Source organism: Arvicola amphibius, chromosome 6 (genome assembly GCF_903992535.2).
Source record: "Arvicola amphibius chromosome 6, mArvAmp1.2, whole genome shotgun sequence".
Taxonomy (NCBI): Eukaryota; Metazoa; Chordata; class Mammalia; order Rodentia; family Cricetidae; genus Arvicola; species Arvicola amphibius.
The window spans coordinates 33713193-33738925 of NC_052052.2; the positions used below are offsets into that span (position 1 = coordinate 33713193).

At 42.6% G+C, this 25733-nt stretch overlaps 1 protein-coding gene and 1 non-coding gene across 2 annotated transcripts in view; both read right to left on the reverse strand.

The window, feature by feature from the left end:
* Positions 1–24878, reverse strand: part of Eif2b3 (eukaryotic translation initiation factor 2B subunit gamma) — a 64349-nt gene extending 39471 nt beyond the window's left edge. The window contains exons 1-4 of the mRNA XM_038335057.1: positions 24827–24878; positions 21028–21184; positions 13577–13722; positions 756–915 (exon numbers count right to left, since the gene is read on the reverse strand). Coding sequence (XP_038190985.1) covers positions 756–915; positions 13577–13722; positions 21028–21175 — 454 coding nt within the window. The 5' untranslated portion in view covers positions 21176–21184; positions 24827–24878. The remainder of the gene's footprint in view (positions 1–755; positions 916–13576; positions 13723–21027; positions 21185–24826) is intronic.
* Positions 14143–14248, reverse strand: LOC119818067. Its single transcript, XR_005285989.1, has one exon. It is a non-coding gene; the product is annotated as a U6 spliceosomal RNA (small nuclear RNA).
* Positions 24879–25733: the final 855 nt, after the last annotated feature.

Sequence of the window (25733 nt, forward strand, 5' to 3'; positions counted from 1 at the left end):
ACACCAGGAGTGGTGGCGCACGCCTTTAATCCCAGCAGATGCAGGCACATCTCTGTGAGTTCGAGGACAGCCTGGTCTACAAGAGCTAGTTCCAGGACAGGCTCTAAAACTACAGCGAAACCCTGCCTTGAAAAAAATAAAAAAGATACTCAAGGACTGGAGAGATGGCTCAGTGGTAAAGAGCACTGGCTGCTCTTGGAGAGTACCCAGGTTCAATTCCCAGCACCCACAAGATAGCTCACATCTGTCTGTAACTCCTGTTCCAGGGGATCTGATTCCTGCATGCATACTTGCAGGTAAAACACACACACACACACACACACACACACACACACACACACACACACACACACACGAGAAAGTATACTAAAAATATACACAGGTTATATATAAATACTATACCATTTTATATATAGGGATGAGTACAGAGAGCTTTGGTAGAGTGTGGATATGTGCATGTGCTTTCATCCATGTGTCCTAGGGCCAGTTCCTCACAGAGAGAGAAACAGGTGCCATGTATTCAATTATCCGAGACTTAAATAGAATGCAAACAGTTTGAATTCCCCTTTCCATATACAAAAGTATATAAGAAAATTTAATAGGTTTAAACATTTAAGCATCAGAGACTGTCTTGACTTTATGACATGAACCCCTAGCACAGTATCTACAGTGCATAGCAAGTTCCAAATAAATGTTTCTTATATGAAAGGATAAATGAAAATAATAATTATAAAATCAACTCTAATCTACCTTACCTGTTTTTTTTTTCCCCTTCTGACCTGGAACTGGTTCTATGCTATCTTGTCCTCTTCTCATTAGCATGGCAAGTGTTGCATCATAAGCTCTGAACAGGTCCACAACCTCATGTAAAGCAACATCTGTGATCAGATCGCAGCTCAGTACCAACACATCTGTCTGTCAAATGAAGACAGGAAAGTAAACATCACAAAAAATAATGGCTCACAAGCACATCACAACTTAGAAATATACAAACCACACAGTATGTTCTAATCTCATTTGAACAGGAAAAAAAAAGGTAAAATAAATGGGGTTATCCTAATGGAATTGTGCTAGGGCAGAATCTGAACTCTCTGCTGCCCTCTTGTGAACCTTGCCGGGCAGCCCTAAGACACTTCTGTTCTGGCACCAGATTTTTAGGGTCAGTCTATGAAAACTATTACACTGTCTATTTCTATGGCTGGGAAAAAAAATCTTTTTAATTAATTAATTAATTAATTAATTTTAGTTTTTCAAGACAGGGTTTCTTCGTGTAGTCTTAGCTGTCCTGGAACTCACTCTGTAAACCAGGCTGGCCTTGAACTCAGAGATCGACCTGCCTCAACCTCCAGAGTGCTAGGATTAAAACCATGTATCACCACCGCCCAGTGGAAAAATACCTTTATAAAAAATCAGCAGGAGAAATGGCTCAAAAGTTAAGAGAACTTACTACATTTGCAGAGGACCTGCAAGTTTGATTACCAGTACCAACATGGCTGTAGCAGAGAGGATCTGCTACCTCTTCTGACCTCCATGAACACCAGGCATTCACCCCCCCCCCTCTCTCTCACACACACACACACACACACACGGCAAACCACTCTGATACATAAAGTAAAAATAAATCTAGATTAAAAAAACAAAAATATTCTGCTAACGTTATGAAATAATATAATACCTCATTCTTTGCTAATTCACATTCTAGGCAGTGAACAATTACAATAGAATTTGAGGCATATACTAAGAACCCATTTAATCTTGTAACAACATCATATAAACAGTATTGATGCTATTAATGGCATTGGCCTCTATTTTTATGGGTAAGAAAAGTGAGGTCCATTCCTGCAATCAGTGACTAGTATGCACTAGGCATTTAATAACTGATGAAGCAAGTACTGAGCATGTGTAAAGTTGTACGTTCAGTTGGGCAGTGGTGGCTCACACCTTTAATCCCGGCACTCAGGAGGCAGAGGCGGGTGGATCTCAGAGTTCAAGGCAGCCTGGTTTACAGAGTGAGTTCCAGGACAGCCAGGAATACACAGAGAAACCGTGCTTTCAAACACAAAAAAAAAAAAAAAAAAAAGAGGAGAAGAAGAAGAAAAGAAGGAGGAGGAGGAGGAATTTCTACATCCAATCTCTATCAACAACAACAACAACAATGAATGAAGAGTCTCTTGGCCATAGCCCCATCTTCCTCAAAACCCCCATCATGAAAACGAAGTGGAAGAGGCGAATGCACAGGTGCAGGAGACAGGTGAGGCCGAGGGGCAAGTAAATTAGCTTGTGTATCCACAAAGCCTGCAGGAGCAAGATTGAGGGATACGGAAGGGCGGGGCGCTGGCCCACGTTGTTGGCCCGTGTGCTGCTGTCAGTTATAAGTCTCAGTGGACCTGGGACATCACCATCTGCTCACAGAGACACTGAGAAACCTGACGCCTTCATTACAACCAATACAGTCCGCTGCCCTCTGCCCTGGACCTGTGGTCTTCTGCACTAACACTTCTGTCCTCACTTGTGACCAAGTGTAACTCGTGTGCAATAAATCATCTTTCTCACTCCCTCAGTAAAATAAGCAAATCACTGAAGAAAGTATTTTCCCATAATGGTGGAGTTTCTGATTACCATCCCAATAATTCAAGTTAATTACAATGAAGACTACTACCAGGGGCTCAGTTGTAGAGCGTTTTCTTAGGATGCACAAAGCCATAGGTTCAGTCTTTAACCCCATCTAAACCTAGGTGTGGAGACAGAAGGCTGTAAAGCCAGCATTCAAGCAAGAGGAAGGGGCTCAAAAGATCAAGGTTATCCTTAGCAACACAGCAAGATCAAGGTTATCCTTAGCAACACAGCAAATTTGAGGCCAGCCTGTCTCAAAAAAGAAACTAGAACCAAGATAGCTGTGGGGAAGGTGCCTTGATACCAGCCCTGATAACCTGAGTTCTATCCCTGGGACCCAGAAAGCAGGAGTAGAAAACCAAGCTCTCCAAGTTGTCCTCTGACGTACTCATTCAGACTAGCATCACATATCTGTACCTACAAAATAAATAAAGATCTAATAAAATTTTACAGAAAGTAATTATGGCAATTGATATTTATGAATGCTTACTATTGACCAGGATTTGCACACATCATTTCTGCTTTCAGAACAACTGAATATAACACAGTAAGAACTACTAGCAGTTGTACTTCATACATGAAGAAAATGTGTATACAACTAAGAGTTAACAAGCAGAAACGTCTGTGTAACTAAGGAACCTGCATTATTGAGCAGTGCTGCAAACACAGAGCTTTACTGCTTTGAAGACCCACTTAGGGGACATTCTAGTCCACAGTGTCTGAAATCAACGTAGGTCTATCTAGGTTGGAGGTACAGTTCAGTGACCGAATGCTTGCATAGCATGCACAGGACCCTGGATTCAGCACCAGCACTGAGAATAACAAGAGACCTGTCCTACAACGCACACTGTGGATACCACATAAGAGCTAGAGTGTCACACTCTAACAGTAGCGGAAAAGTAAACACTAAAATGTGCCAAGTGCAAGGCCATAAAGATGGCAAAGGGCTAAAGACACAAGAGCTGAAAGAACAGAACATTTTTACAGTAAGGAAGAGAGTGAACGCAGGGCTGGAGAGCGGCTCAGCGGTTAGAGCACTGGTGGCTCTTCCAGAGGACCTGGAGTCCCAGCACCCACATGGCAGCTTGCAGCTGTCTGTAACCTCAGTTTCAGGGGACCCAACACTCTAACAAGGCCATACATGCAGACAAAATATCAATGCTAATAAAATTTTTAAAAAATAATACATAACAAAAAAGAAAGTGAACGCATGCAGGAGAGTGAGGTTATGAAGAAAGACAACAGCAGCCAGGCATGGCAGCGCATGCTTGTTTGTAAACCCAGTACTCAGAAGGCTGTGCATGAGGATCACAGGTTCAGAGGTCAGCCTGGCCACCTAGTACAAGAAAAGAAAAATTGAGAAAATCTCTCTTCAAATATTTGACAATATTTATTTATTTAGAGTCAGGGTGTCTAGACAAGCTGACCTTGAACTCCTGTATGTAGATGAGGATAACTTTAAACTCTGACCTATCTTCATCACCTAAGTGCTGAGGTTACAGTATGTGCACCAGGCCTAGTTTATATGGTGTTCGCTCTTAAAAGAGCCAAGTCTTAGCTGAGTAGATCAACAGGAAAAAAATAGATCAATAAATTATGAATAAAAGTATTTTTAGCGAAATACAGTGGCACATGCCTGTAATCCTAACAGTTGGAAGCCAGAGGCAGGAGGATTGCTACAAGTTAGAAGTTAGATTGGGCTGTAGTAGCGAGACCATGCACCAAAAACAAAGAAGTATTTTGGTTTATGTATTACCTTGCTGATTTACTCAAAAAGAGTAATTTTGTGTTGGGTGTAGTAGCATATGCCTATAATTCAAGAACTCAGGAGGCAGAAGCAGGTAGATCAGGAACTCCACCCCCCAACAAAAGAAATCAGACAACATCTATACATATAAGCCAAGGAGGAAAAAAAGTCTGCAGAATCCTACTTTTTGGCATATCATTTTCAGTACGAGAGCACAGAAGTCGCTCCACTTCATTATAATGAAGACAGCTGGAGCGAAAATCTTTTTTTCTAGGTTGCCTTAATAAGATGATTGCTTTTATACGTTGACTATTTTATGATTAATCAAATTAAGTGAACCTCAAACTAAAGAAAACGGCTCTGATGCAGCTGTCCTTGAAGTGGTGACAAAACTGTCTTGGGAAATAAATGCTGACCTTATCCAGCATCTGTCATCACTGAGGATGCCAAACAAGCAAGTCTTGTATAATTGTGAGCAGGCCTGCAGGCTTACTTCTCTTTGCTCTTAGACAACTTTTCCCTACTGAATTGTGTAACAGCTGTCATTGTCCTCGACTTCTTTGTGTGTCACGTGCTCCCCCAACCAAACAGAACAGATGCACTAGGGCCCTCCATGCCAGAGTAAACAATGAAAGGTGACAGTCCCTCTTAGACAAGGAAAGCTGAGCTACAAGGAAGACTCCAGAAAAAAAGCTGCAAAGAGAACTCTGAAACCAGACCAGCTGCCTGGAAGCTGTTTATGCAGGTCACTTGGAAAGACACTTTCCAACCGGTTAAACCAGGCAGTGCACTGTGCTCTAGGCTTCCCAGCTTTTGTGGGCTGTCACCCATGCTGAGGAGAGCCTTGGTGACACAGCTACCTTTGAGTTATTTCTGCTCCTGTAAGTAACCCCTTACCCATACCCCTGTAAGTAAAACCAAGAGTTAATAAAAAAAGTAAAACTCAGCTGGGCAGTGGTGTGCACACCTTTAATCCCAGCGCTTGGGAGGCAGAGGCAGGTGGAGGTCTTTGAGTTTGAGGCCAGCCTGGTCTACAGAGTGAGTTCCAGGACAGCCAGGACTGTTACACAGAGAAATCAACCAACCAACCAACCAACCAACCAACCAGCCAGCCAGCCAAAAAACAAATAAAACCCCCCCAATTCATTAGCTCACCAAGTCAGACTTTGGTGATATCATACTTTGTTCTGTCATGGATGTACTATCAGAGGTGAGTAGATGTGTGTGTGTGTGTGTGTGTGTTATATGTCTCCCCAGGAAAAGTTCTATCACACAATATTAATACAAAATCCCAAAGGATTACAAGGAACAACCCCCCTCCCTTCAATGTCTGGTTGCCATCTGTTCTCAGTGGGAAAAGCAAGGCCTCGTCTGAGAAACAGGGCCCAGGACACTGACAGAGTGGGTTTCCAGCCCTCATGACTGTGCAGAGAATGTAACTGGTAGGAGTCACAGCAAACCAAACATCCTCCTCTTAGTGTTTGTTCCACCACTTCCAGGAGAGAGCTGCTGTCTCATCCAAAAGCTGGAGATCCTAGAAGAAAAGTCTAAAGGAACAAACTGGAAAAACTAATCAGTCAGAAGTACTACTGATTATATGTGACCGTAAGTCATGAATAAACATGGACTGTTAGGACCGTGAAGCAACTGTGATTCAGAATGCACCTAATCTGAACACACCGCCCTCAACTGCCTTGTGTGTCAAAGGATCAGTCCTGGTCTAACACTAACAGCCTCTTATGCAGATACCGAGTCTCCAAAGACCCACCTACTCTCTCTTCCAACAGTCTTCACTCTTCATTGGAAGACTGTGCCTAAAGAAGCCAGGGTAATGGTGAGGGTAAAAAGCACAGCTTGGAAGATAATAAATGTGAGCCTGTTGACAGTATACCAACATACGTGGTCTCCAATAAATGTGTGCCTTGTTGAGAGTATACCAACATACATGGTCTCCAAGAGAAAACATCACTGTAGTATTCAGGAAGAATTCAAGACACTCAGGAATTCAAACTACAAACTGCTGCCAGTTAGTGTTGATTAAAGCAAACAAATCAAGCTCAGAAAACTCAATTACACTGCCACAGCAAAGCCCAGATATATCTCATTACAAGAACATTTTCAATCAAGCCAAAACCACTGAGTAAAACTAGGAAAAAAACTCAAAAGTTAAACAGAAAACCAGATGCTTGTCTGTGTGGAGGTGATGGAAGAGGGAGGTAAGGAGAATTACTGCAATAGCTTTGTTTCCTGGCAGAGACTGTGATAAATAATACACTCTGGACATGATTTCCTATACCGAGGAAAAAGAAAAGCATAGGACCCTGGAAAAAATGTCAGGGCTTGGTAAAATACCATGCATTTACCCACCTACTTTCCAAACAGTGACTATGACCCCAATCACCACTCCCTACTCTATCCCCACCCATCTGAAACTAAGGATTGCTACTTGGTGTAACTAGAAACAGTCAATTTACATTTTCCTATGTGATCCAACTCAATCTAATCTCCAAAAGAAGTTGTAGGCTTTTACAAGCTCCACAGTTAACTGTAACAGAGACCTTACTGGTTTAGTTTTGGTTGAAAATGGTTTGGAAAAAATTCCCAGTCTGTAGTCTCCAATAGCAAAAGGCCAACTGCTGCTAGTTCATTTTCATTGAGACTGGGGTGGTAGGTGCAGGGAGGAATGACTGCTGGGTGTGGTAGCACAAGCCTTCTATCCCAGCACCCAGGAGGCATAGAGGCCGATCTCTGTGGTTTTGAGGCCACTAAGGGCTACATGATAAGACCCTGTCTCAAAAAAAAAAAAAAAAAAAAAAAAAAAAAAAGATAATCCGTAGGCTCAGAGCTAAATATTGCTCATGTGTCCCTTAGCTCAGTCATACTGTCACTACTATCCAGGCCTGAAGTCAGACACCTTGCTGGCATACAGGCCTGAAACTCTCTCTCTCCTACCCAGACTCCACTTCTAAAATTCCCTGGTTTTCCTCCTTATTTCTACTGCACTGCCTTAGTCCAGACCCCAAAATCTTCCTAGTCTTCAAACATCTTTAAAAATAAAAACTACCTTAATGAACGCACATATAAAAACATCATACGCTGGGCAGCGGTGGTACACACCTTTAATCCCAGACTCAGGAGGCAGAGACAGATGGTTCTCTGTGAGTTCGAGGCCAGCCTGGTCTACAGAGCAAATTCCAGGACAGGCTCCAAAGCTACAGAGAAACTCTGTCTTGAAAAACAAAAACAACAACGAAAAACCAAAACCAAACAAATAATCACATCATACAACTAGATCAACAAGCACAGTCTCAGATTCTATACATCTCAGTTAACTTCTAATTTCTCCATACTTATTTATTTAAAAAATTGTTTGATGTGTATGACAGATTGCTTGCATGTATGTAAGTGTATGTACCACATGTGTGCCTGGTGTTCATGGAGAGCAGAAAAGAGCATCAGACTCCCTGGAACTGGAGTTACAGATGGTTGAGAGCTGCCACGTGGATGTTGGGAATTGAATCCAGGTCCTCTGGAAGGGCAGTATGTGCTCTTGATCACTGAGTCATCTCTCTAGCCCCAATTTTCTCATAATTAATTCTTTGCTCAAAGATACCATAAAATAGTAATCTTTAAGCATAAATAGATGAATTTATATTATTTACTAAATTTTTATGTTTATGCAAATTTGCATATTAATAACATGTATGTGCATACTTATTTTCATAAGTCAATGAAACAATTGGATCCTGGCTGAATATCTAGAGGACTCAGAACATCCTCAACATTTTTCAGAGTTGACTGATTTTTTAAAAATTCTATTTATTTTATTGTGGAGTGGGGTATTTGTCATGTTGTGCATATGGGGTGAGAGGATAACTTGTGGGAATTGTTTTTCCTCCTTCTACCACGTGGGTCCAGGGATCATCTTATGATTTAGAGTAAGATAGGCCATCTTCACAGGAGCTTCCAGATGTCTAAGTCAAACAGGATACTTGTTACCCACCGGTGACATCTGTGATGACAGTCTACTCCTTCTGTCCAGTTCCTAGCTATATCAGTCCCCACTACCCTACAGCCCTTTGTTCCACGAAAGGGCTGCCTATAGGGAAATTATGGCTTATCAAATGAAATACAGGCTATAGCAGCTCCACCCCACGGATCAGATTTCCATCCAGTAGCAATGAGAGACAACAGGACAGAAACACTTAAAGCTGTGGATCTATGAGATTACTGAAGCAAGGAAAACATTCTACTGCACATTCGCAAAGTGAGAAGTTAAAAAAAAACCCAACAATAATAATCAAAAGGTTTTGAAGATCCCAGTCTGATGCTGGGCATCACCTTTAATCCCAGCACTCAGGAGGCAGAGTCAGGCAGATCTCTGTGAGTTCGAGGCCAGCTCTGGTCTACAGAGTCAGTCTAGGACAGGCTCCAAAGCTACAGAGAAACCCTGTCTTAAAAAACCAAAAGAGAAAAAAGAAAACCCCAGTGTGTCTCCGCTGTAACACCTGGAATTTTCACTAAGAGCGGTAGCAAAGAAGCGATCCTCAGGGATATACTGCAGCCCACCAGAGCATTCATCAGAAGAAAACTGCCACTTACAAAATGTCTGTAGGCAAGTCAGGACCAAGTTCTCAGATCCTCCCCTGACCAAATTATACTTACCTTTTCCAAACAGACAGATAGAAATCTGACAAAAACAAAACCTTGGGCAAAATGAAAGGTTCCAGGAGCGACTGACAGAGATTTGTAACACGATGAGGACATCAAACGCTCAACTGAAAATAACTTGTGTTTAGCTTTTTACACATCTAAAAATAGAATGTTTATTTAATTTTTCTAATAAGCTGTTTCCAGGGGATTTCATCATACTTTATTCTTTGTTGTAGCATGTTTTCTGTTTCATAAAACATACAACAACAGTCCTTCTTTTACATCAAAGGTCTTTAATAACTAGACCTCTAACAACTAGTGTGCTGGTATCGTTATCCCTGCCTTGTGAGTTGTCAAACTCAGGCAGAGAGTAAACGCGGTTTGCCTTTGGCTACAGAAAAATTTCTGTGTAGGTTAAATAGAGAATTACCAACTGTGCCACTTTAAAATTAAGAGAAGCAATGAGACCTGTAACATAAGGTAAACGATTAAAACACAGGCTACTCTATTATAGATCTGGTCTACTTAGGCATCTTAAATATACCTCACTAGCCTGCTCTTAGAACACTTACCTAAGGAATAACCAAATTTGGCTTCTAAGCGGCAAGAACAGCACTAACGATCAATGATCTCAGAAAGGCCAAAGCTCAAATACAGATACGGCTTAAGGTCCAAGGAGTCACTTAGTTTTTCTGTGCTGAGCATAGTACTCTACTTTGGCAGGCTTCTCGTCCCTATGTCCTTAGACATAGGACAGTCCTCCTATAATACTCAGTCCCAGTGGGTATGGTGGCATACACCTGTAATTCCATCACTTGGGAGATAGGGGCAGAAGGATCAGGAATTCAAGGTCACCCTTGGCTACAGAGCAAACTGGAATGAAAGACCAGACTTCCCTTCACTGAAGAGAAAAATATGAAGAAACAGAGCTGCACACATGCAGGACAAGGATCCTACATGAGCACTATTAGATACTACTAGGAGACTGCTAATTGTTTTTTTCCCCCATGAGACAGGGTTTCTCTGTGTAACAACCCTGCCTATCCTGGAATTCACTTTGTAGACCAGGCTGGCCTCAAACTCACAGAGATCCACCTGCCTGGGATTAAAGGCATGTGCCACCTTGAGACTGCTAATTTTTATTAATTAATTTGTGTTTTTTTTTCCCAAGACAGGGTTTCTCTGTGTCATTTTGGAGCCTGTCCTGGAACTCGCTCTGTGGACTAGGCTAGTCTCGAACTCACAGAGATCCACTTGCCTCTGCCTCCTGAGTGGTGGGATTAAAGACATGAGTCACTACTGCCCAGTTAGACTGCTAATTTTAAAATGAAATTTACACTTTTGGAAGTAGAAGCAATGGGTACAAGTGTATAACTCAGGGATAGTCTCAGGCATGGAACTGCACTCAGAAGGCTAAGGTTGAGAGTAAGAGGCTAGCTTGGGCTAATGATAATATCCTGTCTTAAAAAGTCAAAACTCAAAAGCAAAAGCAAAGCCCTCTCAAGGATAGGGTCTAATTTTGGATCAGACTCAGGCAGGAATGTACTTCTGGAGTAGGTTATTTAAGTTCTCTCAAGAGAGAAGGTCAAGTTTCTTCATAGTAAAGCAAACTCATGTTGTCTATCTTTAAGGTGGCTGTGTGGATTAGAAATCCAGATATATTACTAGATATGAATACTCTCTTTTGAGATCTTCAGAAAAAATGTTCTGGTTAGTCCTGTGGAAAATAAACTTTATATCCTTGTGACCGTAATTGGCTAATAAATTAATTCTACTTCAGGGCAGTCTCTAAGAACAGGTATTAAATTTCTAAGGTAATAAATTACGTTCTCAGACATACTGATATGAAACTTAAGTATCCTCAGAAGTGCTCAGGCAGGTCCGGGCAGAGACGTGTGAATAATGAGCTATTACCACAATACAGGTCTCTGTTTTATTCACACACACACACACACACACACACACACACACACACACGCACGCACGCACACCCCGCAGTTTCATACATGTGAACAATTAGCTGTTATCAGAATGCAGCCCTTTGTTGTTTCCAGTCCCCACCCCATGCCATTTCCCACCTCCCAGATCTTTCTCGCTGAAATAGTTCTTTTTCTTTTTTTAATTTTTGTTTTTAAATTAAACCTTGCCAGGTGTGGTGGTGCATGCCTGAAACCCTAGCACGTGGGAGTCAGAGACAGGAGGATCACCACAAATTTGAAGCCAGCTTGGTCTCCACATTGAGTCCCAGGTCAGCCAGAGCTAGATAGCAAGACCCTGTCTTTAAAGGAAGAGAGCTGGGTAGTGGTGGCACACACCATAAATCCCAGCACTCTGAGTTCAAGGGCTGCCTGGTCTACATTGTGAATTCCAGGACAATCAGGGCTACATAGAGAAAACCCTGTGCCAAAAAAACAAAAACAAAAAACAAGCAAAAAAAAACCCAAAACCCAAAAACTAAAACCAACCAACCAACCAAACAAACAAACAAAAAACAAGAGAAAAAGAAATCAAACTGTAATTAGGCTATCATCTTGGGGGAAATGTATAGTTATTTTACTGATATGTATTCTCTTGGTAAATTTCCAACAAATAAAAACATGTATAAAAGTTCAAGTTTCAGATGTTTAAGGTTATTCTGAGGGAAGTCTTTCCATAACATGGGTTTAAAATAGCCCTTGGTATTTAATCTTTATAGTAACTCCTCAACTGTTAAAATGGAGTTATTCTATCCTAGTCTCACTCCTCGCATCTCCACCATTACAAACTCCCACTCTTTTGCAATTAGAAGTAAAGCTTCCTAATTCGTTAGCTCACAAAGCTTTCCTAACTCAGCAAGCCCATGTAGGCAGCATTTCCTAATGCTCCTCTAGATGGCGCCTGGTACACGCCTGACTCCTTATTGGCTTCCAAGCTCCTCCGCCACTGTACTCTCAAGTAAAACCACAGTTTTCACTGAGTCATGGGCACCTGGCTGTACCCCAGAAGACAGTATTTTCAATGTTTTGGTCACTCAAGGCATCAACGGAGACTCTGGCACCCAACGCACACTCTTCCTCCCCACACTCCAGGCGAAGCTCTAGTTTCCGAAACATACTTTGCCCATCTGTAAACCGGAGACGGAGGTACGTGGAGTAGGGGTGGGGTAAAGGAAACATCTTCCTCAGTGTGGAGGATTCTGGTGTTGGAAAACTAGTGGACTGGATCATCTAAAGATTCTGGAAAATGAGCTGAACCCTTGGCTGTCTACACTGGGGTTTTTAAGGATCAGAAGAGTTACAGATTTGGTCAGAAGTTGCTGTGAGGCCGAGTTTGAAGTAAGAAGCCCCAGCATAAAGGAGGCCTCAGAGAAAGGGAAGACTGGGGAAGGGGCGAAGATGTCAAGGAAATCTTTCTTTTACTATTGGTGCTTAGTGTAAAAAAAAAATCTAAAAAAATATAACTAACTCAGAATACTATAAAATCTAAGTCATCACTCAAGTGCATGAAAATTCTCAGAACATTTATCTTTCCTGTATTTTTTTTTAAAGCCAATAAGACCTGGGTTCCTCGGAAATGAGGGAATAAACCAAGAACGGTGGGAATGAAACCTAGGCACAAGGGCAGGCAACACAGGAAAGAGGAGGAGATTCTCAGAAAGACGCAAAGCCCAGCCCAGAGCAGTACTGCGCAGGCCACGGTGCAGCTGAAGAGGAGGAAGGGATGGTTCTTGGACTTGGCCACGGCTGGACGGTAACCGGCGGCTCCTGAAGCGCCTGCGACCGGAAGAGCCAGAGAGCTCTCCTTTGACTTTCACATGGACACACGCACACGCGCATGCGCACACACACGAATTGTGCTTGTTTTTGTCTTTTGGTTATTGTTCTTACTGTTGTTTATCGAGGTAGGGTTTCTCTGTGTAATAGCCCTAAGATATCCTAGAACTCTCTGTAGACCAGACTGGACTCTTAACTCAGAGATACACCTCTGCCTGGCCCATGATTTTAATTTAAGCCAGGTGCATACCTTCAATCCCTGAATTCGGGAGGCTGAAACAGGAAGATAACTATGAATTTAACGCAAGCCTGGAACATAGAGAATTCCAGTCCAGGCTGGACTACAAAGTGAGGCTATAAACATATCCAAAAATGGATATATTATTACTTGGAAAGCAGACTATGTTTACTAAATGGGCAACAATTAATGTGATATGAAAATATATTAAACTAGGTCTGTTGGTACAAGCCTGTAATCACAGCACTTGGAAGTAGAGACAAGAAAATCAAGAGGTTAAGATCATGTAGCCTCAGCTACATGAAACTGTCTCAAAACAAATAAAAATAAAGTATATTTTTTAAGTCTTAAAAACTAAGGCCAAGTATGATGGCACATACCTTTAATCCCAGCACTCAGGAAGCAGAAGCAGGCAGAGCTCTTGTGAGTTTTCGGCCAGCCTGATCTACACTGCAAGTTCTAGGCCAGCCAGTGCTACAGAGTGAGACCCTGTTTTCTGTAAACTATAAAGCACTGCCAAACAATACATTATTCATCTTCAATACAAATAAAAGTCAAGAAATAGTTTTTTACCTTAAGTTTTGGATATATGTGGCGCAGAGAATCTGCGGTCCCCATGTCAGCCTCATCAGGAATGCACACGATGTCTAATTTCATCTTCATCTTGAATTCTGTGCAGAGAGCCTTTTGGACATCTTTGGTTGTAATTACAATGACTTCTACAGGATGAAAGAAATAACATACAAACGCGTAAATTCATTCACCGAGACAATTCCGATCGTTCAGTCAGATGTGCTGTTGTGGCAGCACAGGCCCGCAATCCGGCACTCCGGAGGTGGAGCCAGGAGAAGAAAGAAAATGACTCCGAAGAAGCCAGCCAATTTGGCTGAGGTCTATCTGTGCAACCCCTTCCCCCTCTTTCCTTTCCTGCAGCAATCAATGCCTAAGACCAAAGCCTAAGTTACAGGAAAAGCAGACAGTGAAGGCTATGGAGGGAGGGAGCTGGAGCAACTGCAATGTTCTTTATCTCTGCCTCCAATGCCTTTGCTCCACGGGAAAACAGTAACAACAAATTCACAAAATAACAGCTAGCCTTACAAAATCCATACTTCCAGAGGTGCTGGAAGGCAGAAGGAGGAAAAAAAATGGAATGCTTCATAAATTTGCTTGACAGCCTTGTGCAGAGGCCATGCTGATCTTCTGTGTATCATTCCAATTTATAATCTGTGCTGCTGAAGTGAGCACTGTTTTAAGTTTTGTTTGTTTTTCAAGACAGGGTTTCTCTTGTAACAGCCCTAGTTGTCCTGGAACTCACTCTGTAGACCAAGCTGGCCTTGAACTCAGAGATCCACCTGCCTCTGCCTCCCAAGTGCTGACACAAAAGACATGCTCCACCATGCCTGTCTGTTTTAATTTTTTAATGTAATTATTTTATTAACTTCTGAGAACTTCATGTATGCATATATTTTGACCATATTTACCAACTCCTCCCAAATCTATTCTTCACCCCTTTATAATTACATTAAAAAATGTGTGTGTGTATGTTTTTGTGCACACTCTTCTGTGCATGCATGTGCATGTATGTGGGCATACTTGCCACAGCACACTTGTGGAGATCAAGACTACTTTGTGGGGTGTTCTTTCATCCAGCTTTAATAGGACTCCAGAGACTGAACTAAAGTTTATCTACTAAGCCATTTCACTGGCCCTCACCTTGTTTTAGATGCATGCTTTCAGTTAATTCTTACAACAGTCTCACTCAGAAAGTAGGAACCTCAGCAGATGGAAAGATGGCTCCACCAGTAAGAGCATTTGCTGCTAGGTATAGCTCCCAGTACCCAAATAAGGGTCCACAACCAACTGTAACTACAGTTTCTGGGTCTCTAATAGTGTCTTCTGCAGGCACTGTGTGCAGGCAGTGCATATACATATATGCAAACAAACACTAATACACATAACATAAAAACAAAACCAGCCAGTTGTGGTGCATAAATTTAATCACAGCACTCAGAAGGCAAAGGCAAGCAGATTTCTGTGAATTCAAGATCAGACCAGGTTACATATTGAGTTCTAAGTCAGCCAGGGTGATGTAAAGAGACCTTGTCTCAAAACAACAAAACAAAATAACTGCCCCAAAAAACAATCTCCAAACTAACAAAGAAGCAAGCAAATGATGCTAGCATTCCAAAGATAAATTAGATATAGAAAAAAAAACATTAGATATAGAAAAAATCTTCCTTGCCATTAATAACAGAATAAAATAATCTTTGAGAGATGCTAAAATAGAGAAAATGTGGTTGAAGCAGAGTATACCAGACACTCAGCTCTGTTTGGCAGGTAATGAGAAGCACATTTGTAATCCTAGCATTCTGTAGGCTGAAGCAGATTAGAGTTTGAACCTAGTCTGGTATACAAAGTAGTTTGAGGTGAGCCTTAGGTTTTTGTTGTTATTGTTATTGTTTTGTTTGTTTCTTTGTTTTTCTTTTTTGAGACAGGGTTTCTTAGTATAACAGAACTGGCTGTCCTGGAAGTAGCACTTGTAGACCAGGCTGGTCTAGAACTCACAGAGATCAGCCTGCCTCTGCCTGCTGAGTGCTGGGGTTAAAGATGTGCCAACACCGCCTGGCTAGAGGTCAGCCTTAGCTTTACCAGGTGGTTGGACCTGTAAACCGAGCTTTCTGGGAAGCCGAAGCTCAAAGATTATAAATTCAAGATCTGCCTGACTACAAAAAGAGTTTGAGGATAGCTCTAGCAACTTAAAGAGGGAATGGGGATATGGCTCGATGGTAAATCATTTACCTAGCAGGTTTGAGGATCCAAGTTTAGTTATTATAAAACAAATTTTAAACATACATGCATACATATGTACAGAGAGAGAAAGAGAGAGAGAAAGAGGAGCCAGGGACGGTGAGATGAAAGGGTGCTAGCTTGAACCCAGTGACCTAAGCCCTTATGGTGGAAGGAGAGAACAAACAGCTCTAACAAACTGTCCTCTGACCTCCACACGAGCCACAGCACTCATGCATACATACACTCAGGTACATATACACCCACACAAAATAGATGTGTATACAAAATGTTAAAAATTCTACATTTAGGGCTGGGGATATAGTTCAGATGGCCTCTACAAACTTGGAACCATGTATTCTATCCCCAGTACTACATAGAATTGAGTTTGGTGGCACATGTCTATAATATGGAGGACTGAGGTCCAAAGTTATCTTCTACTTCACAAGTTTGAAAACCTGTCTCAAAAATTAATTAATTAAGCTGGACATGGTTGCACATACCTCTAATCCCATTGCTTGGGAGACAGAGGCAGATGGATTTCTGAGTTTGAGGCCATCCTGGTCTATATTAAATTCTAGTTCAGCAAGAGCTGCTATGTTTCTAGAGTTTGGAAATTGCATATTTCTTATTTACGTAGGTAATATTGTGTCCTTCTGGAGTCTTTGATGGAGCTGAAGAAGAATAGATAGATAATTATAGTTGTTTTCCTTTGTTATGATAAAAGATAAAGTAGATATAAATATTGTAACTGTAATTCTTACTTGATAACTGTTTTGTTATATGTAATTTTACTATGTTAAAGTTAAAGCCTTTCTTTTTTGTTTAAACAGAAAAAGGGGAAATGATGGAGGGCTCCCATTGGCTAATAAAGACCTTATCTTAAAAAACAAACAAAAATAGTAATAATTAATTAGAAGTAATAATTAATTAGATGGCTCAGTTGTTAAGAGCATTAGCTGTTCAGGTGGGTGGTGGTGGCACATGCCTCTCAGGAGGCAGAGGCAGGCGGATCTCTGAGTTGCAGGCCAGTTTTGTCTATAGAGCAAGTTCCAGGACAGTCAGGGATACACAGAGAAACCCTGTCCTATTCTCTCTCGAAAAACTAGAAAAAACCAAAACAATACCGGCGATGGTGGCACACGCCTTTAATCCCAGCACTCAGGAGGCAGAGGCAGGCGGATCTCTGTGAGTTCAAGGACAGCCTGGTCTACAAGAGCTAGTTCCAGGACAGGCTCCAAAGCTACAGAGAAACCCTGTCTCAAAAAAACCAACCTCCCTCCCCCGCAAAAAAAACTTGCTTGATGTGAAATATTAATTTAAGATGTTTTACATTTATTTCTGCTGTGGGCATTTATTTAATGAGGCAAAGATGTGTTGCATTCTTTTATGCTGCATTTGTTTAACTTCGTGAAGCTGTCTGTCTACTACACCTGATTGTTCTAATAAAGAGCTGACGGCCAATAGCTTGGCAGGAAAGGATAGGCAGGGCTGGCAGGCAGCGGGAATAAACAGGAGGAGAGATCTAAGAGGATGGAAGACTGAGGTGCAAGATAAGGAGGACGACTCCTGGGGCCAGCCGCCCAGCTACACAGTCGGCCATGGAGAAGAGGGAAAGTAAGGTTACAGAAGCAGGAAAGGGGAAAAGCCCAGAGGCAAAGGGGAGTCGGGTAATTTAAATGGAGAGGGGCTCACTAGAAACAAGGCAAGCCAAGGCCGGGCATAAGAAAGAATAAGCCCCTGTGAGTGATTTATCTGGGAGCTGGGTGGCGGGCCCCCCCAAAAGAGCAAAGGAGTAAGAAAAAGCCAACAGCACTTGTTGCTTTTGCATAGTACCCAGGTTCAGTTCCTAGCACTCACATGGCAGCTCACAACCATCCTTAACTCCAATTTCAAGGGATCTGACACCCTCTTCTGACCTCTGTGGGCACCAGGTATATACTTGGTGCACAAACATACATGTAGGTAAAAATATTCATATTCATAAAATAAAATAAATAAACCTAAAAATTAAAACAAATAATAAAAGGATTTATTTACTTTTATATGTGTGTTATATGTATATTTGTGTGCATATATGCAGTGTCCCCAGAGTCCGGAACAGAATATCAGATTCCCTGAAGCTGGAGTTAGACTGTTGGTTGTGAGCTGTGAGGTCTGAGCTGCTATGTGGGTACTGGGAACTGAACTAGGTTCCTCTGGAAGAGCAGTACGCGCTCTTAACCACTGAGCCATCTTTCCAGCCCCAAGAAAGAAAATCTTTAAAATAAATCTCTAACATCACATAGTCTTGATGTGGGATGTCCTTCTGTATACATGCTGCTTTTATTGGTTGATGAGTAAAGCTGTTTTGGCCAAGGGCTTAGCAGAGTAAAGCTAGACAGGAAGTCCAAACAAAGAGACAGACGGCGCAGATGGAGTTGAGCAGACGCCACGGAGTCACCACAGGAGAAAGATGCCAGAACAGTACCAGTAAGCCACAGCCTCGTGGTGATACATAGATTAATAGAAATGGGTTAAGATGTAAGAGCTAGCTAGCTAGAAATACACTTAAGTCATTGACCAAACAGTGTTGTATTTAATAAAGTTTCTGTGTGATTATTCGGGTTTGGGCAGCTGGGAAACAAAAGCAGTCTCTATTTACAAATGGTGCCCAACGTTCAGAAACATACATCCACATAAAGCCGAGGAAAGCTGAAAAAAAGGGCGTCTAGACCTACAAAAACAGGAGTCAATTGGAGCCACACTTTTTCAGATAGGCTCTGTTTGCTAGAGGCAAGCAGAGGCTTCCTGACTCAGTGTTAGTGGCAAAAACCTTGCAGCTCTTTTAAGAAGTGCTGCCACCAAACACTTAAATGGTGTTTATGAGCAGCCAGTGGCATGCTTCTTGGTGGTAGGTAGCATGGACCTAGAACTCCATAGAGTTGTGGTAATAAACATGGCTCCCACCTGTACCTCCGCCATGAAGCTAGACTTCCAGGAAGCTAAGGAATGGGGCAGAGCCAGCTGTCAAAGCTGCAGCTTTAATCCTAGCCATGCCATGTAGCAGGTTAAGACTTGTGTGCTCAGAAAAAGATAGATTTATACAGTAAAGATAGATTTAGACAGAAAGAAAAAGAAACCTATAAATAATGTAAAATATATTTAAAAATATACATAGGCTTGGGAGAGAAAAGAAAAAGGATAAAGAACATCCTTTAAAAAAAAAAAAGAAATAGAGTAGCTGAGTGAGTTTGCACACAACTTTAATCCCAGCACTTGGGAGGCAGGGGCAAGTGGATCTCTGTGAGTTCGAGGTCAGCCTGGACTACAGAGTGATACCCAGGAGAGTCAAAGATACACAGAGAAACCCTGCCTCAAAAAAACAAAAATTAAAAATAAAAGAAATAGAGTGAAAAAAAAAGCCACGTAAAGATAGAAGATTCACAGAGAATCTGGGTTATTGAACTGTCTTTGAATTGTTTGACTGCAGGGGAAGAGCAACAGTTACTAAAAGACATTTGATTATAAATGCTGCTAGATTAATCCAACCTATATATTTTGAAAATGCCCTGACTTTAAAATTTAAGTCAAAAGATGTTACTTTGGAGAAGAGGTTTTGCTTTTGTTTCCACAGGAAATGAGAGGTTGTGGATTCCTCCTTGATTAAGAAAACTAAGGTTTGATTGAGGAAGACCCTTTGAAAATCTCCAATGGGAACGGATGGCCCAGATGATTCAACATTTCAGAGCACCTCTGTTGTAGTTTCCTCTGAGTTCTGCATCCAGAAGAGCTTCAAGGCTGCTGGCTGAGATGATTAGCCTCACAGAAAACTCTAGTCAGGACTTGACCATATTCCTAAATTTTCTTTGGGTCCCCATAAGATTACCAGCACTCCCAAGTAGAAGGAAGAATGCCCACATTCCCAAAAGGGGGATTATGGATGATTGTCTTTTGTTGGTTACAAGTTGTTTTGGATAAAGGTTGGGGAAAAAAGCTGAACAAGAGATTAGATTCAGGGTTCTTGTTTTGAAAAAACGGGGAAATGCTGTGGGATAACACTCTTGTACACTGTAAAGATTTGTCACTCATATTGGTTTAATAAAATGCTGATTGGCCAGTAGGCAGGCAGGAAGTATAGGTGGGACAACCAGAATAGGAGAATTCTGGGAAGAAGAAAGTCAGAGAGAGTCACCAGTCAGAGGCAGAGGAAGCAAGATAAGAATGCCTTACTGAGGCTGGGTGGTGGTGGCGCAGCCTTTAATCCCAGCACTTGGGAGGCAGAGGCAGGTGGATCTCTGTGAGTTCAAGTCCAGCCTGTCCACAAGAGCTAGTTCCAGGAAAGGCTCCAACGCCACAGAGAAACCCTGTTTTGGAAAAAAAAAAAAAAAAAAAAAAAAAAAAAAAAAAAAAAAAAAGAATGCCTTACTGATAAAAGGTGCCAAGCCACATGGCTAAACATGGACAAGAATTATGGGTGAATTTAAGTTCTAAGAGCTAGTTAGTAATAAGCCTGAGCTAATACACCAAACAGTTTATAATTAATATAAGCCTCTGTGTGTTTATTTAGGACAGAATGCTACGTGACTGGGCTGAAGAGAAACTTCTGTCTACATAGAAATGTTTATGGGCCTATCTAACTCTCACAGGTGAATGAACCCTCTTGCAGCAGTCTGGGCCCTAGGATCTGGCACCCTGATGTGTTGCATTCTGATTCATTCTACTTAATGAGACCTCAAACTCATTATGGCCAAAGCTGAACTCATTATCTTTGTTTAAGCCTGTTCCCTGTCTTATATTCTATTTCCCATTTAATCTGATCCAAGTGAAAAGTGACAAAAACTCCTATGATCTTAAGGAAGGTTCTAGAAGTCAGTGCCTGAGCTGTCTTTTCAATCTTCTATTCTCACGCTTAAAATATTACTCAGCACATTATAGGTTCTCAGCAAGTACTGACAAGCAGACATTTAGATGCCCAATCGTGTCTTTCTGATATCCTTATAGGGCTCATCTTGGATCACTGTGGAGAACCCCACAGTGTTTTAATGGCTATGTTTAGCATGATGTTTTCATTCTTTTCCCATACGGTCAAAGGGTGCTCCTGGGTCCCCACCTTAAGCATCCAGTCTCTAGTAAACTTTAAGCCCTCGTCTGCCATCATCTATTCTCTCTCACTCTCATAATGCTGACAAATTATTGGGATCAAACACACATAAAACACAAGTTTTATGACTGCATCTATCATTGCCACAGCTCACCTTCAAATCCAACGCGCTCAAGCAGGTTCAGTGGGTACCAAATTAAAGGTTTGTTTCCAACTGGAAGCAGAGGCTTGGGAATGCTGGGAGTCAAGTCTGTCATCCGAGATCCCCCACCAACGGCCATAACCACAGCTTGAAACTCCATCTTCACAGGCTGCAAGCACAGGGGGTGGGGAGAGAGATGTAACGCAGTGCTAGTTTTGTTTTTATTTACGTGAGAAATTCCCACTTAGACCAGATGCATCACTTCCTGTTTTAGTTACTGGAGTATGAAACACTCCCTACCTGCAGTTCAAATGTCATCTTTCTCATCGTCTCCAACCAAAAGGAGTTTTAGCTCCAATCTTAGTAAAAGTAGAGTAATATAAAGTAAAACTATCTGGCCCTTGCCCTTAAGTTGTTTAAGAAAAGACAAGTTTGGGGCTGGAGAGATGGTTCAGTGGTTAAGAGCACAGACTGCTCTCCCAGAGGCCCTGGGTTCAATTCCCAGCACACACAGGACAGCTCACAACTGTCTGTAACTCCAGTTCCAGGAAATCTGAAACCTTCATACCAAATGCACATAAAATAAATATTAAAAAAAAAAAGACAAATTCAAGTGCCAGTGGTAGTGGTGTATGGTAGTAGTGTATGCCCTTAATCCTGGGGAGGCAGAGGCAGGCAGATCTGAATGAGTTCAAGGCCAGTCAGGGTAACACAAGGATAGCCAAAACTATATAGTGAGAGCTTGTTTGAAAAACACAAGCTTCGGGAGCTGGAGAGATGGCTAAGAGGTTAAGAGCACTGGTTTTCTCCCAGAGGTTCTGAGTTCAATTCCCAGCAACCACATGGTGACTCACAACCATCTATAATGTGTTCTGGTGTCTTCTGGCCGGCATTGCAGGCAGAACACTGCATACATAATAAAAAAAAAATAAGTCTAAAAAAGTTAGAAGTGGCCGGGCGGTGGTGACGCACGCCTTTAATCCCAGCACTCGGGAGGCAGAGGCAGGCGGATCTCTGTGAGTTCGAGACCAGCCTGGTCTATGAGAGCTAGTTCCAGGACAGACTCCAAAGCTACAGAGAAACCCTGTCTTGAAAAAAACAAAAAACAAACAAACAAAAAACCCAAAAAACAAAAAACAAGCTGAAAAACAAAAATCACATGATCATCTCATTAGATGCCGAAAAAGCATTTGACAAAATACAACATCCCTTCGTGATAAAGGTCTTGGAGAGAGCAGGGCTAAAAGGAACATACCTAAACATAATTAAGGCAATATACAGCAAGCCAACAGCCAACAAAAACTAAATGGTGAGAAACTCACAGCGATTCCACTGAAATCAGGAACAAGACAAGGTCGTCTACTCTCTCCATATCTATTCAATATAGTTCTTGAGGTCCTAGCTAGAGCAATAAGACACCAAAAGGAGATCAAGAGGATACAAATTGGAAAAAAAAGAAGTCAAACGCTCACTGTTTGCTGATGATATGATAGTTTACATAAGCGATCCCAAAAATTCTACCAAGGAACTTCTACAACACATAAACACTTTCAGCAATCTAGCAGGATAGAAGATTAACTAAAAAAATCAGTAGCCCTCCTGTACACAGATGATAAAATGGCTGGGGAAGAAATCAGAGAATCAACACCCTTCACAATAGCCACAAATAGAATAAAGTATCTCAGAGTAACTCTAACCAAACAAGTGGAAGACTTGTGTGACAAGAACTTTAAATCTTTGAAGAAAGAAATTGAAGAAGACACCAGAAAGTGGAAAGACCTCCCATGCTTCTGGGTAGGCAGAGTTAACATAGTAAAAATGGCAATCTTACCAAAAGCAATCTACAGATTCAACGCAATGCCCATCAAAATCCCAGCAAAACTCTTCAAAGACCGTGAAAGAACGGTACTCAACTTCATATGGAAAAGCAAAAAACCCAGGATAGCTAAAACAATCCTGGACAATAAAAGAACTTCTGGAGGTATCACAATCCCTGACTTCAAACTCTACTACAGAGCTACAGTACTGAAAACAGCCTGGTATTGGCCTAAGAACAGACAGGAGGACCAGTAGAACCGAACAGAAGACCTGGATATCAATCCACACATCTTCGAACACCTTATCTTTGATAAAGAAGCAAAAAATATCAAATGAAAAAAGAAAGCATATTTAACAAGTGGTGCTGGCATAACTGGATATCAACAGCTTGCCTGCTCTACTTTTTTTTTTATAACCTTGAGGGCTGTGAGAGACTTCTGATTTAGCCCGAGAGAAAAGAACATTCTATCTGGTAGACAGTACACTGCTGAAGATAAACCTCAGAAACATCAAGATAGAAAGTAAGGCTGCCTCTGAACAGCAAGCACATGATGGAGAGGAGGCTGCTCACTCAAGGACAGGAATGGTCTTGTGGTTAGATACCGACTGACCGTCTGTGTTATGTTTGTTTTGGTTTTATATAAGTATATAAGCAAGCTCTGAAATAAACTCGGGGTTGTTTGACTGCTTTGGCATGACCAGACAAACCTCCCGATTCCATCCTGAATGAATAAATAAATAAATAAAGTGTGCCTTAATCTCCTAGGTTCAAGTGATCTTAGTAGCCAGAACCGCAGGTTCGGGGCTACTCCTGCTTCCTAGGCTGGTTTTCTCCCAGGCCTGGTAATCAACTAGGAAAAGTGTAAGACTCAGCTAGACAATCATCTTGCACAGTACTAAGCCACAACTGGCTCTTCCCACCCCAGTGATGGGACATCTTTCTCTAGTTGTTTCTGCTATGCTATGTACAGACTGCATCAGCCTTTATAGGCGTCTTTGCAGGCTTTTATTTAAATGCCTATTAAGAGTGAGTTCATTGGCCGGGCTGTGACGCACACTTTAATCCCAGCACTTGAGAGGTAGAGGCAGATGAATTTCTGTGAGGAGTTCCAGGACAGCCAGAGTTGTTACACAGAGAAACCCTGTCCCGATAAAGTTCCTTGAGTTGGGGGCTGTGTTGACAGAATACTCCCAGTCAGATGCCAGGTACCTATTTGTGTGATGAGCGCCTGTGGTCTCACAACAGCCCATTAGAGTTAAGCTCAAATGTGTACAAAACAAGAAAGGCATGTAAGAACCCAGGTGGTTAGACTCTGGAGTTCCTGTTCTCAAACTCTGGTTTAGAAAAAAATACAACTCAAGAAACAAGAATAATTGTGAACCTAACTAATCATAATACTAAGCTGACCCCAAAGTCCCAATATTACCGTCAGGAAGTCTCAACAATCTCCAAGTTTTACAGGAGGCGTTTACAGCATCAAGCATGCCTTCCACAGAGCACAAGTCGCCTTCTCAGGTCCTAAACCTGATGCAGGGAAAGATCGACCCCTGCATCGTAATTGGTCTGCCAAACCTTTGAGCGCTGAGAGTAGGGGCCCTCCGGTATCCCCCGTAGTTCCTGCCCTGAGCCCAAATAAATGTGGGATGAATAAACAGATCGGGAAAATGTCAGCACGGCACCACGGGGGTCCGATGCTACCTCGGCGTGACTTCGAGCAGAACCTTCCCGCCCCAAAACTCAGTTTTTCCATCTGTTGCACAAGGTGGTTGGCTTGGATTCTCCAGTCTCCCATTTGGGACACATGGCTCCACGGCCGGATCCAGCAGGGACTCGCACTGGCGATTTCGGGGCTCAGTACCCCGTCTGCCCACTCGGGCCCTGTGGGGCGAGCTCGCCTCCCTCACAGGAACCGGGCTCTCCTGCACCCGCGCGCCGCTCCCCCTGCTCAGGCAGCTCGTGCACCGCCTGGCTCGGTCCAAGCCCCGGCTTTACCTCAGCTCCCCGCACGCCGCGGCCGCTCCCAGCGCTCCCCACGCCGCCTCTGCCTGACAGGCCAATGGCGCAGGCGCGCGGTGGCCGAGCAGTTCGATGGGACGCGCAGGGCCGACTCAGGAAGGAGGGACGAGCGCCGAGTGATAGATGGCGGGGGAGCAAAGACGCTCCTGCTCTTGGCGGTGCCGGACGTGGCGGAGACCCGGCGGCCCACGAGCCGTGGTATGGGATGCCTGTGTTACTGCCCTTTCGTTCATTCATAAGTGACCAGTGCTCATTGAGTGTCCCCTCCAGTCTCTTCCGTTTGGGAGTCGCCATTCAGTATCCCTGTCCCAAGGGTGCTGCAAATTTTGATTCGTCAAGTGTTTTTTGCTTTTGTTTTTTTCCTATTTTGTTGTTGTTGTTGTTTGTTTTGTTTTTTCGAGACAGGGTTTCTTATTGTAGACCAGGCTGGCCTCGAACTCACAGAGATCCACTTGCTTCTGCCTCTGGAGTGCCGCCACCACAGCCCGGCCAAAGAGTTGTTTTCACACACACCCCTTTTTAATGTGCTGCTGGGATTTGAACCCAGAGCCTTAGGCATGGTAGACTAACACTGCCACTGAGCTGCATTCCCAGCCCCTCACCATGACACTTGTGTGGAAGAGGTCAGAGAGTAACCTGGGGAGTCAGGGTTCTCTGCTTCCATTGTGTGGCTTCCAGGATTCAGGTTCAGATTGCCAAGCAAGTACCTTTGCCTGCTGAGCCAGTTACCAGCCTCTCCTTTGCATTTATTTGTATATTTATTTGAGGCTGGGATTAAAAGTGTGAGCGACCCCACCTGGCCATCCTTTATGTCTGACTAGGAAGAGTTTAAGTTGCCCAGGGTGTTCTGCAGCTTGTGACCTCCTGCCAAGCTGGAAGGACA